This window comes from Mercenaria mercenaria, chromosome 9 (genome assembly GCF_021730395.1).
Source record: "Mercenaria mercenaria strain notata chromosome 9, MADL_Memer_1, whole genome shotgun sequence".
Classification (NCBI taxonomy): domain Eukaryota; kingdom Metazoa; phylum Mollusca; class Bivalvia; order Venerida; family Veneridae; genus Mercenaria; species Mercenaria mercenaria.
Genome location: NC_069369.1, coordinates 70,288,389 through 70,304,439, shown reverse-complemented (window position 1 = coordinate 70,304,439; position 16,051 = coordinate 70,288,389). Strand labels below are relative to the sequence as shown.

At 35.7% G+C, this 16,051-nt stretch overlaps 1 protein-coding gene across 1 annotated transcript in view; it reads left to right on the top strand.

The window, feature by feature from the left end:
- The window catches only part of LOC123547404 (nucleolysin TIAR-like), a 164,406-nt gene that overhangs the window by 109,532 nt on the left and 38,823 nt on the right, over positions 1 to 16,051 (top strand). Inside the window, exon 7 of the mRNA XM_053550641.1 lies at positions 2,073 to 2,160. Within this exon, the coding sequence (XP_053406616.1) occupies positions 2,073 to 2,160 (88 nt within the window). The remainder of the gene's footprint in view (positions 1 to 2,072; positions 2,161 to 16,051) is intronic.

Here is a 16,051-nt window from a genome sequence, read left to right as displayed (position 1 = left end):
CCTAATTAGATACTGATTATGTGATTTGTAAATACTTCAAAGTCAATGTAGTTCAAGTATATGAGCCGCGCCATGAGAAAACCAACATAGTGGCTTTACGACCAGCATGGATCCAGACCAGCCTGCGCATCCGCGCAGTCTGGTCAGGCTCCATGCTGTTCGCTAACAGTTTCTCCAATTCCAATAGGCTTTAAAAGCGAACAGCATGGAGCCTGACCAGACTGCGCGGATGCGCAGGCTGGTCTGGATCCATGCTGGTCGCACACCCACTATGTTGGTTTTCTCATGGCGCGGCTCAATTATGAAAGTTTTATTTTGAATCTTACTGTTGATGAAGAGAAACTTGCCTCCTTGTCTCGACATGTTTTCCATGTTGGAAAACTTGTACATACCCATGAGTGAGTACATTTTGATGACAGAAGGTCACATTTCATAATCCTATGAAACATTTGAAAAAATGATGGTTAATCAGTTGCCAGCTGCAAAGATTCATTTTCGCATACCAGAGGTCTACCGTGGTTCCTCTGGCACATTTCGCCGATATTTGTGGTTTGGTTACATTACAGGTAAAACGTTTCAGCCAATCAGCGTCGTTTCGCGACAAAATGAAGCGAACCAATCAAAATCGTCCGTGAAAAGCGTGACCGCGTCCTTTTATATTGATGCCGACTTACGAGGAATATTATTATTTCTTCAGGTAAATTTCTTAACATCGAATAACAGAAATAAATCTTTATTAATCGCAATCATGGAATATCGCCTTTATCCATCGTTAGCAATTACCTTGCTTACATATTGTTTGAAATTTCAATTCGGCATGCCAAATAGTGGCGGACATTGATTGGCTGAAACTTCTCCTGGTAGTAATTACGAGTGCGCATGCTCACCAAATAAACGACAGAAATAAATCAGAGGTTCGTCTCGGGATTTTGACGAACATCTGATGGATGAGAATGCAAAGATAAGGCTGGTCAGTCGTCCGTCTCCAGTTCATGCGGGTGATTTGTCATTTAATATGTGGAGTGCATAGTAGATTTGTACGAAATTCAGAAATATGGATATATGGAGCTTGTAACCTGACCTTTCTGTATAACTTTAGTAGGAAGGTTGGGCAATGCAGTGTTGTATGGGTTGAACCACAGACTCTTGAGCTGGAGATTGTGGCTTTGATTGCCAGAGTATGCAAGATGAAATATAATACTGGGGAAGGCATGAAAAAAGTGCTTGAATTAAAGTTTTTGAACCTTGAAAAGTGCTTGAATTTCTTTTGGAATAATTTGTATGAATCATGAAACAGTTGCCCCAGTATCTTCAAAATAATATAATGATTTGGCTTTTGAAACAGATGACTCCAATTGTTTTTGGGGTCAGAAGGTCAAACATCAAGGTCATAAGGACCTGGACATTAAAAAAACTATTTCTGCAGGGTTATTTGAGAAGCACTTGATCCAGACCCTTTAAGTTTGATAGAATGATTGGGCTTATCGAAGAAGCGGGGGCATCTTGCTTTGCACGTCGGTTGACTTGCCCCCTTTATTGGTTGGTTGCTATTTACACGTTGTTGTACATTAGACTTCGTGTTATACAAATGACTTATAACATGGACTGATTTGACTGCAATAACCAACTGCCCGCCTGTAGGTGCACTTACATATTTTCCAAATATTTTCTTAGATCAGTAGATGAAACATCAAGGTCAAGGTCACCTTGAGCATTGAAATTGTTAATTTCTTAATTACTCAGTATTTCTTTGTCACCCCAATTACTGACTGGCAACGAAGGGGGGGTTGCAAGTTCTTCAAACATTTCTTGTTTGACTAGTTGAAGATTTTGTTAAGGAAGTTCACCACAGTAACAGATGATGAGTTTTAAGACTAAATGGGTACCATTTCTTGTAAAAGTTTAGTCAAATTATTGTTGTACTCTATTTGCTGATTTAATCAGTCATATTCATTTGCACAAACACAGATGCTTCAAACAGTTAGTTTAGTACCCATTTTGTAATTAAACTGTTGAAAGAAATCTCTTAGCCTCCGCTACTAGCTGATGCTATGTGTTATTTTATATTTCAGAGCATTTCCACATATTTGTTGGTGATTTAAGCCCAGATATTGAAACCCATCAACTCAAAGGTGCCTTCCAAGTATTTGGTGAAATTTCGTAAGTATTTTGATAACGACATTCAAAGTCTGTTTGAAAAAGGTTTGAACGTTGCTTTAGAAGTAAGCAGCAACATGGGTAAGGCTGTGGTTTTCAGGACTGTATTTCTATAAAAACCGAACCAAACCATAAAAAGGTATTTAACAGATTTAAAGACCTGCCTCAACTGAGCTTCCCTGCAGTTCTTAAAGGTGATATATAGCTTAAAGGAAGAACCTAAATGATTCAGAACACATATGGAGTGGTCTCATTTAGAATTTGATGGAACAGCCTAAATGTCTCAGCACAGATAAAAACAGTGTCAGTTCGAGATTGATAGAAAAATCTAAATGTTTCAACACAAATATGTAGCAGTCTGTAATAATTTAGAGGTTGGAAGAACCTAAATTTTCGAGATTGATAGAAAAATCTAAATGTTTCAACACAAATATGTAGCAGTCTGTAATAATTTAGAGGTTGGAAGAACCTAAATTTTCAGCTCAGATAAAGAACATTTAGAGATTGTTGGAAAAATCCTAAGTTTTCAGCATAAATTTTCAGCACAGATAAGGAACATTGATATATTCAGATTGGAGAGAGAGCAGCTCATTTATACTGTAATATGCTGTTAACTAACTAAGGTTGCCAGTTGATTATAAATTGAAGATAACGAGAAGAGTGTTTCAGACAAAATATATGTGCCATTGCCAGTCAAGAAGAAAAAAAGGTGTGATACAGGTACTAGTGAAAATATGATCCAAACACTGGGTTTTGCCAAATATGGCAGTCTGATGATGATTTAATGTTCCAGCTTTGCCAGATTGAATGAAAATTTTGTCCTTATGTATTGCCCTAATGTAGTGAGAAGTTTCAGTAAGGCAAAGTGGACTTTCACGTAACTAAGTGGCATTTCAGACCATACTCGATGAACATTTTTGCAGGTTTTGGGTGATATTTAACCAAGTGGTTCTGTAACTTCAGTTCAGGCATTTTTAAGTGTTGAACTGTTAGTGTAGCTTTTGTGTGCTGATTCAGAAAGGTTCAGTTTGTTTGGAAACACTTGTTTGTTTCATTGTGGCTTCTCCTAAATTGGATGTTTGCAGGTTTTACCCTTGTGACTGATATATGAAATCATCTCAGTTGGTTATCAGCTTGGCTTTATGAAGGCAGGTTTTGCATTGTGAGTCTATGTATTACAAATAAGAAGCATCCAAGTGTCCACTGCATCCAGTTCTTGTAGTGAGTTGATCAGATAAAAAAAAACAACTTCTGAAACAAAACTAGGTTAGAAAGTCAAATTAAAATGTTAACATTTTGTATAACCATTGGGATGTGCTTATTTCTGAAATTTTTATTTTTGTAGTGAACTGTGTATGCTTTTTTGATAAGAACACAGTTTAATGGCAGTCCTAGGAAAAATTAGATTGCTAGAAAACCACAGGAAATTCATCCTAAAAAAAAAAAAACAAAAAACATTTTTGAATGAAGGTGATGAATTTTGAGATTAGTATACCCTCTTGGCTGATAAATCAGATTTTGTATTAAACCCTGAAAATGGTATCTTTAATTAATCTTGTGTTGGTCCAACATTTTCTTGTTCATTGCAGCAGAAACTGTAAATTTAAGACGTGTACGGACTCTGTGGTGCAATTATCTGGTACACTGTGTAATGTGCGTTGTGCAGCGTAGTCAATGCACTTTTGTGTTACAGATATAGATGGGTATAAACTTCCTGTTATGACAAGTGAACACGCAAAAGTTTTTTGTTTCTACCATTATTATGATATATTTATTGCACACATGATATATGTATATTTTGCTCGATACATATCATGAAAATCATATTTTATGGAACTTGGAAATTATGTTCCTTATTATTTTGCGATTTTGCTTCAGAAGAAATTTTTCCAAGTGTTTGCTATGAAATATCTTGTGTCCCCCTAATAGATTTCTTTTATGTTGAAACGTTTCATGTACATAAAACGTGGTATTTCGATGAAAGCACAGACATGAAATGAAGAGAAAAGTGTTGCCGAAGGCCACCATGTACAAACAAACAGTTTGAACAGAACTTGGTGATATTTCCCCAGAGCATCGTCTGTTACCTATTACTTCGTTGAGAATAGAGACAGTTATTGTATATTTGATTCAGCGGAGCTCCTGTGGCATCATTTGGAATCATTTCTGGTCCCAGGGGACAGTTATCAATTGGTATGGTGTATAAGGTAGCATAGAGATGTGAAACTTTAATGAGTGCCAGTCAGTTTATGATGGGCAGGAATATATGATGAAGTATGGGCCGTACACAAATCAATGAATTCATATCGCTATCCCCCTATATCGCTAGCCAATTATGAAGATTGCATTATTTTTGCGTGCAAATGCCTGGAATGCTTTACTTTTAAGCCCAGTCGTAGCGGGATTCTGCCATGATGAAAATTGATTGGCTCTCAAAATAATGCGTTGATGGCATATTAATAATAGAAAAGCACCCAGTGATGTATTGCAGAAACATTTCATTTGCCGGCGTCTCAATAACCACTATTTTTTTTCTCTCGAAAAAACCTTTATATTGCACAAGACAGTGTAATCTCCTGTTATGTTGGCTGAATAGTAATCAATTAGGCAGTCATTCAAGAAGTTTGGTGACAAAATGGAACTTTTATTTACAGCTGATATTATGATAATATGTCTCCATGTAAAAAAAAAGCTTGGTTTTACCCCCCCCCCCCCCCCCCTGTAAATGAGTCTTGAAGACTTTACACACTTTCATTGAGAAGGGATATAATCACATAAACATATGAATATCGACAACGATTTAAAAAAAGATTATGTAGAAATGCAGTAGAGCGTTGTGCTTCTATCTAGCAATATTCTTTGATATAAAAAACCACATGGTCCTATCCGACCACTTAGTTGAATTAATATACATTGCAATAGAAGGCAATGTAGCGTCATCCAAAATTGATTAGTTTTCGTCTACCCATTGTGCATTTCCTATTTACATCCAATCCTATGCATTATAATAGTAACAGATAAAAAAAAAGATGATAGAAAAGAAGAGGGATTATTGGAACTAATAAAATGTAATCACAGTATCTAGATACAGTAAAATTAGCAGAAAGATGAGAAAATCTGTGATACTTGCGGGATAATTGCCGTCAGTGTACTACCTCCAGATTGGACAATTTCGCTAATTTGATTATATTAAATTACTTTTCGACAGACTAATAACTGTTCTGCATTTCATTCAGGTTATGAAATTACTGTTATAAATATTTCCTGAGTGTAAATCTGACATTATTACTGAAATTAGTTTAGTTACAATTCTATTACATTTAGTAATTTCAAGGTAATTAGAAAAAAAATTGTTGTGAGGGACCTAGCTCATAGTACTTTCATCAGATTTGCAATGTCATATCCTTACAAACCAAAATTTAATGGGTTCAGGCCACCAACTTGCAATTAATATCTTGACCCCAGCTTATGTAGAATTCTTCCTTGAGAGGAAGTTAGCAGACTGTTGATGATTATACCTTGGTGCTCACCTGTGCCTGAATATTAAAAGGTTTGATTAGGATCCTACAGCCTGCTATAATATATGAGTGTAGGACAAAATCCCCTTCGGACAAAACCCCCTTTGCTCATTTTCGCATAGGCGGACAAAACACCCTTCATGTTTTTTACAAGGAGGACAAAACCCCCTTCGCACTTTTTTCAAGGAGGACAAAACCCACCACGTTTTTTACAGGGAGGACAAAAACCCCTTCATCTAGAATAAAAAGGGCAAATTATATAATAATATTTAATTAATCAAACTATCTGAGAGTTATTTAACAATTTACTTTAATGAACAGTTCAGTGAGAAAAAACATACAATTAACAAATTAACATGTCAATTAATTAAGAGATATTTCACACTTATTTCTACAAACTATAAATAATTGTATATGTATAGTCTGATTAATCTCAAAGTCATTATGGAACAAACTGTAATAATTGTATATAACAGAGTAAGTACATCAATTATCCATGTTATAATCGTTAATTATAATTATCTTCAAGACATCTTTTTCTATAAATAAAATGATAAATCCTAAAGTGTATTATGATGTTTTCCCTTTTGAATCCTTATAAAAAGCAAAGGGGTTTTTGTCCTCCTTGTAAAAAAATGTGAAGGGGGTTTTGTCCTCCTTGTAAAATTCAGCAAAGGGGGTTTTGTCCTTCTTGTAAAAAACACGAAGGGGGTTTTGTCCGCCTATGCAAAAATGAGGGAAGGGGGTTTTGTCCGCAGGGGATTTTGTCCGGATCCCATAATATATCCCTGTGTTAAAACTCCTCCCTAATAGCTCTCCCCCACCCACCCTATTTATAAAGGGAATCAAAAGTTCATTTATTTTATAGACAGATATATAATAATAAAATTTGGAAATAAAATAAAGTTTAGATAAATGGCATTCCCCCATCCCCCACCCACACCTATGGCAGCAAGCATTTGTAGGGCATCCAGCAAAGTTGTTCACTTTTTAACTTGAACAGTTCTTATCCAGTGTTTACCAAATTTGGCACATAAATCAGGTTCAAATTTGATAGCCGGTGGAATATTTGAAGCCATTCTTCCCTTAATTTACTTAAAATTGGCAGTGTCCACTTAATAACTTAGGCAGTTCTTATCTTGTGTTCACTAAACTTAGACTGTTTATGGTTGTTTTTTCTTGGCCAGTTTCAGTGACCAGATAGTCTTTTTCATGCTTGAGTTATGACCGGAAATTCACAATTAGTAGTAAAGTAATTTGCGGTGACAGATGTATATTGTGACAGTTTGGCACTTCCATTCAAAATGCAACATTTTTTTATTGATACAGTTAAGTTCAGTCTGGTGTTCATCCCGTATGAAAATAAAGTATTGAATTCTTTGTCATAGATAGACATCTAAATTCTTACAAGAGGCCTGTAGAGTGACATATAACTTACATTTGAGTCTTACGAAATTCAAAAGACATATTGGCAAAAAAATATTGCCACAGAATCAGTGAACTATGTAGTAACAACAATGGTTCCAGACATTTCAATTTTCGTGTCAGTAAATGCATCCTTTTTCTCTCTCAGTATTTCTTCTTTTGATCTCTTGATGCTGGTTTTTCTTCCATTAACTTCAATCATACATATGACTGGCTTTGAGTAAAATGATGGCTGGCTTGAAATAAAATGGAAATTTTTGTGTGGTGTATGTAATTTCCAAGGTCTGTGTTTGTGAAAAGATTATATTGAAGTTTGTTTATTGAAATATTTTTTAACATCACTGTCATTCACAAGTCTGTCTGATTTTTATGCCCCCCAAAGGGAGGCATATAGTTTTTGAACCGTCTGTCGGTTTGTCCGCAATTTTCGTGTCCGGTCCATATCTTTTTCATCCATGGATGGATTTTCAAATAACTTGGCATGAATGTGTACCACAGAAAGACGACGTGTCGCGTGCAAGACCCAGGTCCGTAGCTCAAAGGTCAAGGTCACACTTAGACATTAAAGGTCATTTTTCATGATAGTGCATTGATGGGCGTGTCCGGTCCATATCTTTGTCATCCAAGGATGGATTTTCAGGTAACCACGCATAAATGTGTGGCACAGTAAGACGACGTGTCGCACGCAAGACCCATTTCTGTAGCTCAAAGGTCAAGGTCACACTTAGACGTTAAAGGTCATATTTCATGGTAGTGCATTGATGGGCGTGTCCGGTCCATATCTTTGTCATTCATGCATGGATTTTATAATTATTGGGCATGAATGTGTACCACAGTAAGACGACGTGTTGCGCGCAAGACCCAGGTCCGTAGCTCAAAAGTCAAGGCCACACTTAGACGTTAAAGGTCATATTTCATGATAGTGCAATGATGGGCATGTCCGGTCCATATCTTTGTCATTCATGCATGGATTTTAAAATAACTACGCATGAATGTGTGGCACAGTAAGATGACATGTCGCGCGCAAGACCCATGTCCGTAGGTCAAAGGTCCTAAACTCTAACATCGGCCATAACTATTCATTCAAAGTGCCATCGGGGGCATGTGTCATTCTATGGAGACAGCTCTTGTTTGAAAAAAAAAAATGATGAGTTATTGTCATCACTTGATCGGCGGCAGCATTGGTGTTGCCTGGTTAAGTTTTGTGTTTAGGTCAGCCTTTCTACAAAACTATCAAAGCTATTGCTTTAAAACTTGCAACACTTGTTCACCGTCAAAAGCTGACTGTGTACAGCAAGAAACATAACTCCATCCTGCTTTTTGCAAGAATTATGGCTCCTTTTGGACTTAGAAAATATTATACTGAGATAAAAAAATCAGATGAGCGTCTGCACCCACAAAGCGTTACTCTTGTTTAAAACAACTTACGGCAGCTAATATTTTACCAAATTTGTCAATGTGCTACACGTGTCTGACCATATTTTGGAATAAAATTACAAAAAATGTTTAATAATTCTTATGCCAGAGAGGCATGTAGTGTTTGAACTGAACTGTCTGTCAGTCTGTGGCACATTCTTGTGTACTCGACTCTCGGCTGGAATGAAACTTGGTATACATCATCTATATGAAAAGGACATTTTGCACTTTGTTGGGACTTTCATGTCGTATAAATTTTCATGATGTACCAGTTTAGAATGATGTGTCTATGGGGAGGTCAATGTTATTCGTACTGGAGATGAATGTTGTTGGACTGGAGATCAGTTAGTCAGACTGGGTCTTTATCAATATAAGATGATGAATTGTAATCCCCAGACTGGAACTTTTTTACCATGGTTTGAAGTATAATAAAGTACCCATTATTTCATGGATGTTAGGTATAGTAATATATATATACTATATATATATATATAGATATAGTATTGTGAAAACACTCGTCAGCCTCTATCCTAAAACTAAAAAATACGGCCTGAATATTGACCATTATGTTTGCAGTTTTTCTGATTCGGATTATAATGGATGCATAGATTTTAAGTTTGAAGAACAGCTATCAATGGAAAGGTGTCAAATATCTGACTTTGTTTGGGTTTTTTCAGTATCTATTAAGAGTTGTCAGTTGTGTATCAATAATTTACAGGGTTTTTGGTAATAAATCATTGAAAGTGTTGCACCGCTTGACAGTATCAGATTACTTTGTTTGCTATTTTGATTTGTGTATTTTGCAATCAAGATTTTCTTAAGTAAATTAGCCTGTTGCATAAAAATGGCTCTATCCGTTTTTCCTGCAGATACGGTAGAACCTAATGTAAAATATGTTCAAATGAAAAAGTCTTACGTAGAAAAATTGTGTTTTAAGTATTGTTTGAAGTTACTTAAAGGCCCAAAGGAGCCTCCAGATTTATGTCTAGGGTGTACATAGAATTTATATAAGTATTCAGCCCCCATTTTTTTTAACAATGCAAGTCTGTGATAAAATGAGTGGCGCCATGAGAAAACCAACATAGTGGGTTTGCGACCAGCATGGATCCAGACCAGCCTGCGCATCTGTGCAGTCTGGTCAGGATCCGTGCTGTTCGCTAACAGTTTCTCCAATTCCAATAGACTTTAAAAGCGAACAGCATGGATCCTGACCAGACTGCACGGATGCGCAGGCTGGTCTGGATCCATGCTGGTCGCAAACCCACTATGTTGGTTTTCTCATGGCATGGCTCAAATGTTTGTTTTCATGAAATACACCATTAAAATGGAAATTGCTATATTTAGTAATTTTCATGTTATTATCAAAATCAGTTTGAGCAAGTTCTATATGGAGATAGCCTGTTTTTTTGCTCAACGCAGTTTAAATGTTCCATACCAAAGCAAGATAAAAAAAAAAAAAATCCAGAATTAATGTATCAACTTACAGATGTCAACTTTACAGCTTGCTTGTTTGATGAGTTGCAGAGATTAGTTTCTTTGGGTTCTGTTCTTTCTGTCTCCTGCTTTAAAATGGTTTCTCTGATCTTACTTTATTGGACAACTCAATAGTCATTAAAGCTACTTTGTCACATATAGTTTGAAATTTTCTTTTTCAGCATTTAGATTTTTATGTAAAACGAATATGAAATTTTTATACGTGGGTTGATTTGTTCAATATTTAGAGGCATAGCTCTGCTGCTGTGTCTTCTGAAATAAGGTATTTTATTATACAGGAATAAGTTGAAAATAGTATTTATTTGTGAGGAAGATAAACATAAAAGGTCTTTTACCATTTACCTTAATAGTTCAGAGATAATGTCTTTTTTTCCAGTACAAATATATGAGCAAGTAGCTTTATTCTGAGAACTTTCTTTTTTTTTTACCTTAAAATCTATGAGCCAGTTGCTTTAATGTTGTGACAGGATGTTATTTTTCCATTTCTCAGGTAAAACAGCTGACGTATCAAGACGTTAGAAAGCATTGTAGAAAGGTTGAACTTTCATTACACTTTTCATTATACCTTTTTAGCTCGACTATTCGAAGAATAAGTAGAGCTATCCTACTCACCACGGCGCCGGCGTCACACCCTGGTTAAGTTTTTCGTACCAGTCCACATTTTGACAAAGTCTTGTGAGAAAAAGCTTTGAAACTTTCAACACTTGTTTACCATCACCATGTCCAGATGTAGGCAAGAGTACATAACTCCATCAAGCATTTTGGTTGAATTATGGCCCCTTTTTGACTTAGAAATCTTGGTTAAGTTTTTCGTACCAGTCCACATTTCGACAAAGTCTTTTGAGATAAAGCTTTGAAACTTTCAACACTTCTTTTTCATCACAATGTCCAGTTGTAGGCAAGAGTACATAACTCCATCAAGCATTTTGTCTGAATTATGGCCCCTTTTGACTTAGAAATCTTGGTTAAGTTTTTCGTACCAGTTTATATTTTGTGTAAAGTGTTTGACATATGGCTTTGAAACTTTTATATCTTGTTCAGTATAATAGTCTCTATCAATAGGCAAGAGTACGTAACTCTCTCGTCTTTTTTGGCTGAATTATGGCCCTTTTTGAACTTGGAAATTGGTTTTGTTTTATATATGTCCATGTTTTGTCAAGACTATTTGACATTTTGGCTTTTAAACTTTAAGCACTTGTTTATCATTATGATTTCCATCTGTAGGCAAGAGTACATAACTCTGACAACTATTTTGACTGAATTATTGCCCTTTTTGGACTTTGAAATTTGTTCAGTTTTTTTTAACAAGTCAGCGTTTTGTCAAAACTATTTGAACTGTGGCTTTGAAACTTTTAACACTAGTTTATCAACATGATTTCCATCTGTAGGCAAGAGTACATAACTCTGTCAACTATTTTGACTGAATTATGGCCCTTTTTGGACTTGGAAATTAGTTAAATTTTTCATATAAGTCCATGTTTTGCCAGACATATAACTTAACATATTTGCCATCATGGTCACACATTGCCAGTTAGTGCAAGACTAATCGAAATCCACAAATACAGGAACATTTTTTGTTTAATCCATTTTTTTGTTTAGTCTGAAAAACTATGGAAATATTTTGACCCCATTCTTCAATCAATTCTTCGAATAGTCGAGCGCGCTGTCATCCGACAGCTCTTGTTAAGGCTTCTTTCTTCAATTCTTTGTATTAGGAAATTTTTGCTGCACGTCAGATGTGATATAAATTGATAATTGATGATAGAAAGAATGTAATAGTCTCTATCAGAAAAGAAATTGTTAATCAGTTCATTTGTAAAACAGATAACATGTGGTTAGACAAAAAAAAATGTTCTAATATTGAATGTCTTAATTTATTTCTAAGCTGCAGGCATAGTTTAGATATTATAAAAATTTATATTAAACATGTTTTGTCATTACATTTCACAGGTCAAAGGGTTGAGAGAGGGGCCCTCAGAAGAGAAACAGGGGCTAAGCTAGGGTCACATGTATGGTGTTTTTCTATTCTCTTTTTGTTATACTTACGAATAGCATATACTGTAAATAGCATTATTTTGTTAATGCTTGAAAACTTATAAAAGACATCCAGCCTGCCATCTCTGAGTTAGTGTTCTTAATTCAGATTACTCTAAAGTCTTTGCATCTTTGACGTAATGTTAGTTTATCGGAAGTATTACATACAGTCTGAGATATAAAAAAAAAAACCCAACCTCTTCCGGTTTTTGTTTATTGCCTTTTACCTAATATAACACCTAATGAAGTCTGATATTAATTGGGGGCTTACTTGGCCAAGTGGCTACAGTAGTGTATTCTGTATGATTTGCCTCATACAGATAATGGTTTTGAGCCTTGCTCAGGGCGTTTAATCCTTCACGTGAGGAAGCCATCCTGCTGGGTTACGGAAGGTCGGTGGTTCTACCCAGGCGCCTTCCTGTGATGAAACTATGCACATAGAGGCACCTTGGGGTCTTCCTCCACCATCAGAGCTGAAAGTTGCCATATGACCTATAATTGTGTCATTATAACAAAAAAAACCCCCCAAAATAAAAAAAAGGGGGGGGGGGGGGGGGGGGGGGGAACGTGTTATAAAGATTCAGACAGCAATTAATGTGAGCTGCTCACTTCAAAATGGTTTTAACTCTATCATGCGGTAATGGTGAGGAAACGTTTGGGTTATTTAAAATTTACATTAATACAAGTCCTGTATTGTTTCACAAATTTCATATGTCTATCAGATCACTTATCCGAGCACGACTACTGTCAATAAAAAGTTTACAGGCAAGGCGAACGTTCTCCGTTATGATTTGATAGAAAGCGGTACAGAAAGGCAGTACGTCTGAAGTATTTGTTCAATCCCAAGGCAAGGAGAACGTTCTCCATTAGGATTTGACAGAAGATGGTATGTCTGGAGTATTTTTTATGTCCCCAGGCAAGGGAATATTCTCCTTCATGATTTGATTTGTTCAATCTCCAGGCAAGGGAATATTCTCCTTCACGATTTGATTCGTTAATTCCCCAGGCAAGGGAATATTCTCCTTCACGATTTGATTTGTTCAATTCCCAGGCAAGGGAATGTTCTCCGTTAAGTTTAGACAGGAGATGGTATGTCTGAAGTATTATGTTCTGTCACAAAGCAAGGAGAATGATCTCCCTTACGATTTGACAGAAAATGGTATGTCGCAATTTCTTATTATGTGGGAAGTTGTTTGTACTGGTATAACATTTTAGTGTATCATATTTTGAAACTATTCCTTAATCATACGTTTTATTTGCCTCATTTTCACCTGAAGTAAATGAATCTTGTTCCAATATACAGGCAAAACATAAGCATGTTGTGATTTATCTACACTTCTGCACATAAATATGAAGGAAATTGTGAAAGTGCATGTTGGTAAATGTAACTCATTTGTAACAGCATTCCACCTTGGGAAATGTAGCATATGAAAATTGTCCACATACACATTTATGGAAATATTGATGCAAATTTTATCAAGCTCAAGATGTCATTTATATGATGTGTTGCAAATCAATACAAGACAAGACGGTGTCATTTTTAATAATAACTGTATCATTAAAAATTTTCAAATTGTGAAAAGATTGGAAAGACAGATTGGAAAAACAGGAATATAAAAGCTTCACAGGGGATTGGTTCTTCTTAAACTACTTGATGAACCAAATTTGGCAGTAATGATCAGTGATCAGTCTCCTGTTGTATGCTTTGCTGATCCTCTTCAAAATTTTGACACTAAGGTCAGACATTCTTAAAGAGACTTAAGATACCCAGTGGGACCTTTCTTGGGTGAAACAAGTTGATTTCATTTATAAGATACTTTGATAATGTGTCTGGTACATATCAAACTCTTATTTTTATAGTAAACTAGTATGTCTTTAAACTACTGTAAGAAGTTCTGCACTGTTTTAAAAGAAATCTCCACACTACCGTTAGAATTCTTGTATTGTTAATACTCAAGAGAAAGCTCCATACTACCATTAGAAGTCTTGTATTGTTAACACTCAAGAGAAAACATCACACCACCATTAGAAGTCCTGTATTGTTAATACTCGAGAGAAAACTCCACACCACCATTAGAAAACTCCATACCACCATTAGAAGTCCTGTACTGTTAATATTCGAGAGAAAACTCCACACCACCATTAGAAATCTTGTACTGTTAATATTCGAGAGAAAACTCCACATCACCATTAGAAGTCTTGTGTTGTTAATATTCGAGAGAAAACTCCACATCACCATTAGAAGTCTTGTACTGTTAATATTCGAGAGAAAACTCCACATCACCATTAGAAGTCTTGTACTGTTAATATTCGAGAGAAAACTCCACATCACCATTAGAAGTCTTGTACTGTTAATATTCGAGAGAAAACTCTACACCACCATCAGAAGTCTTGTATTGTTAATATTCGAGAGAAAACTCCACACCACCATCAGAAGTCCTGTATGTTAATATTCGAGAGAAAACTCCACACCACCATCAGAAGTCTTGTATGTTAATATTCGAGAGAAAACTCCACACCACCATTAGAAGTCTAGTATTGTTAATATTCGAGAGAAAACTCCACACCACTATTAGAAGACCTGTATGTTAATATTCGAGAGAAAACTCCACACCACTATCAGAAGACCTGTATGTTAATATTTGAGAGAAAACTCCACACCACCATTAGAAGACTTGTATGTTAATATTCGAGAGAAAACTCCACACCACCATCAGAAGTCTTGTATTGTTAATATCGAGAGAACTCCACACCACATTGAGTCTTGTATTGTTAATAGTCGAGAGAAAACTCCACACCACCATTAGAAGTCCTGTATTGTTAATAGTCGAGAGAAAACTCCACACCACCATTACAAGGCCAGTATGTTAATATTCGAGAGAATATTCCATTAGAAGTCTAGTATTGTTAATATTTGAGAGAAAACTCCACACCACCATTAGAAGTCTTGTATTGTTAATATTAAAGAAAAAGCCTCATACTTTAGTGAGAGGTTTAGTACTCAAGTGAAAGCTGCATGCTGCTGCTACAAGAAGTCATGCATTGTTAAATAGCGCTAGAAAAAGTTCCTTACTACCATTTGGAGTTAATACTTTAGAAGATCCATACTACCTATAGAAATTAATACTGAAGAAATAATACCTGTGCTACTATTAGAGAGTAAGCTCGATACTTACATTAGAAGCTAGTACTCAAGAGAAAGCTCTATGCTGCTACAAGAAGTCCTGCATTGTTAATGCTCAAAACAAAGCTTTATACTATGGCAAGAATTCTGCACTGTTAATTCTCAAGAGAAAGCTCCTCACCAATTTAAAATGATTTTATGGTGAGGAAGCTATCCCTGTGTACCTGGAATAATGTTTGGAGAGGCGCCTTGAGTCTTCCGTCACATTTAAAACAGGAGAGTTCTCTGTTGCAGGATGCACGTGATTTAGGACACGTCAAAATAAAACAATCCAGTATATATTTCACATGATGTTGCTTGGGCTTTTGTTACAATATAACATGCATGAGAGAATACATTAGCTAGATTGTTGGATTACAATACAAATTGTCCGTTACAACCTGCACATTCAGCACCGTCTTTGTGCTAACTTTAATTGATTTGTCTAACTTCTGATGTATCAGAGAAGACATTGTAGTCTCCAGTTTTATTAGCGTGGTTTTAACTATAATTGGCTGATGTATGTGCAGGATAGTTAATGTCTTATAACAGGAACAGAGTTAAAAAAAATGCATTCTTGACCTAAACGAATTCGGATAGATTCTTTTTATGAATCACTGCAAAATGGATACTGTGAAATAATTAATTTTTCCATGGATTTCATTGAAATTTAATTCCAACGAGGTAGCAAAATTCCAATTCATTTTATGTTTTAAAGGTCAAAGGCTACAAGTTTGCATCCTCACTAAAAGCTATTTCGGCCAAAACCGCTAAATTACTGCCGCCTAAATTCAATGATTTCACAGAATCTTGTCTTTCAGTTATGTTTTTTTGTTTTTGTTTT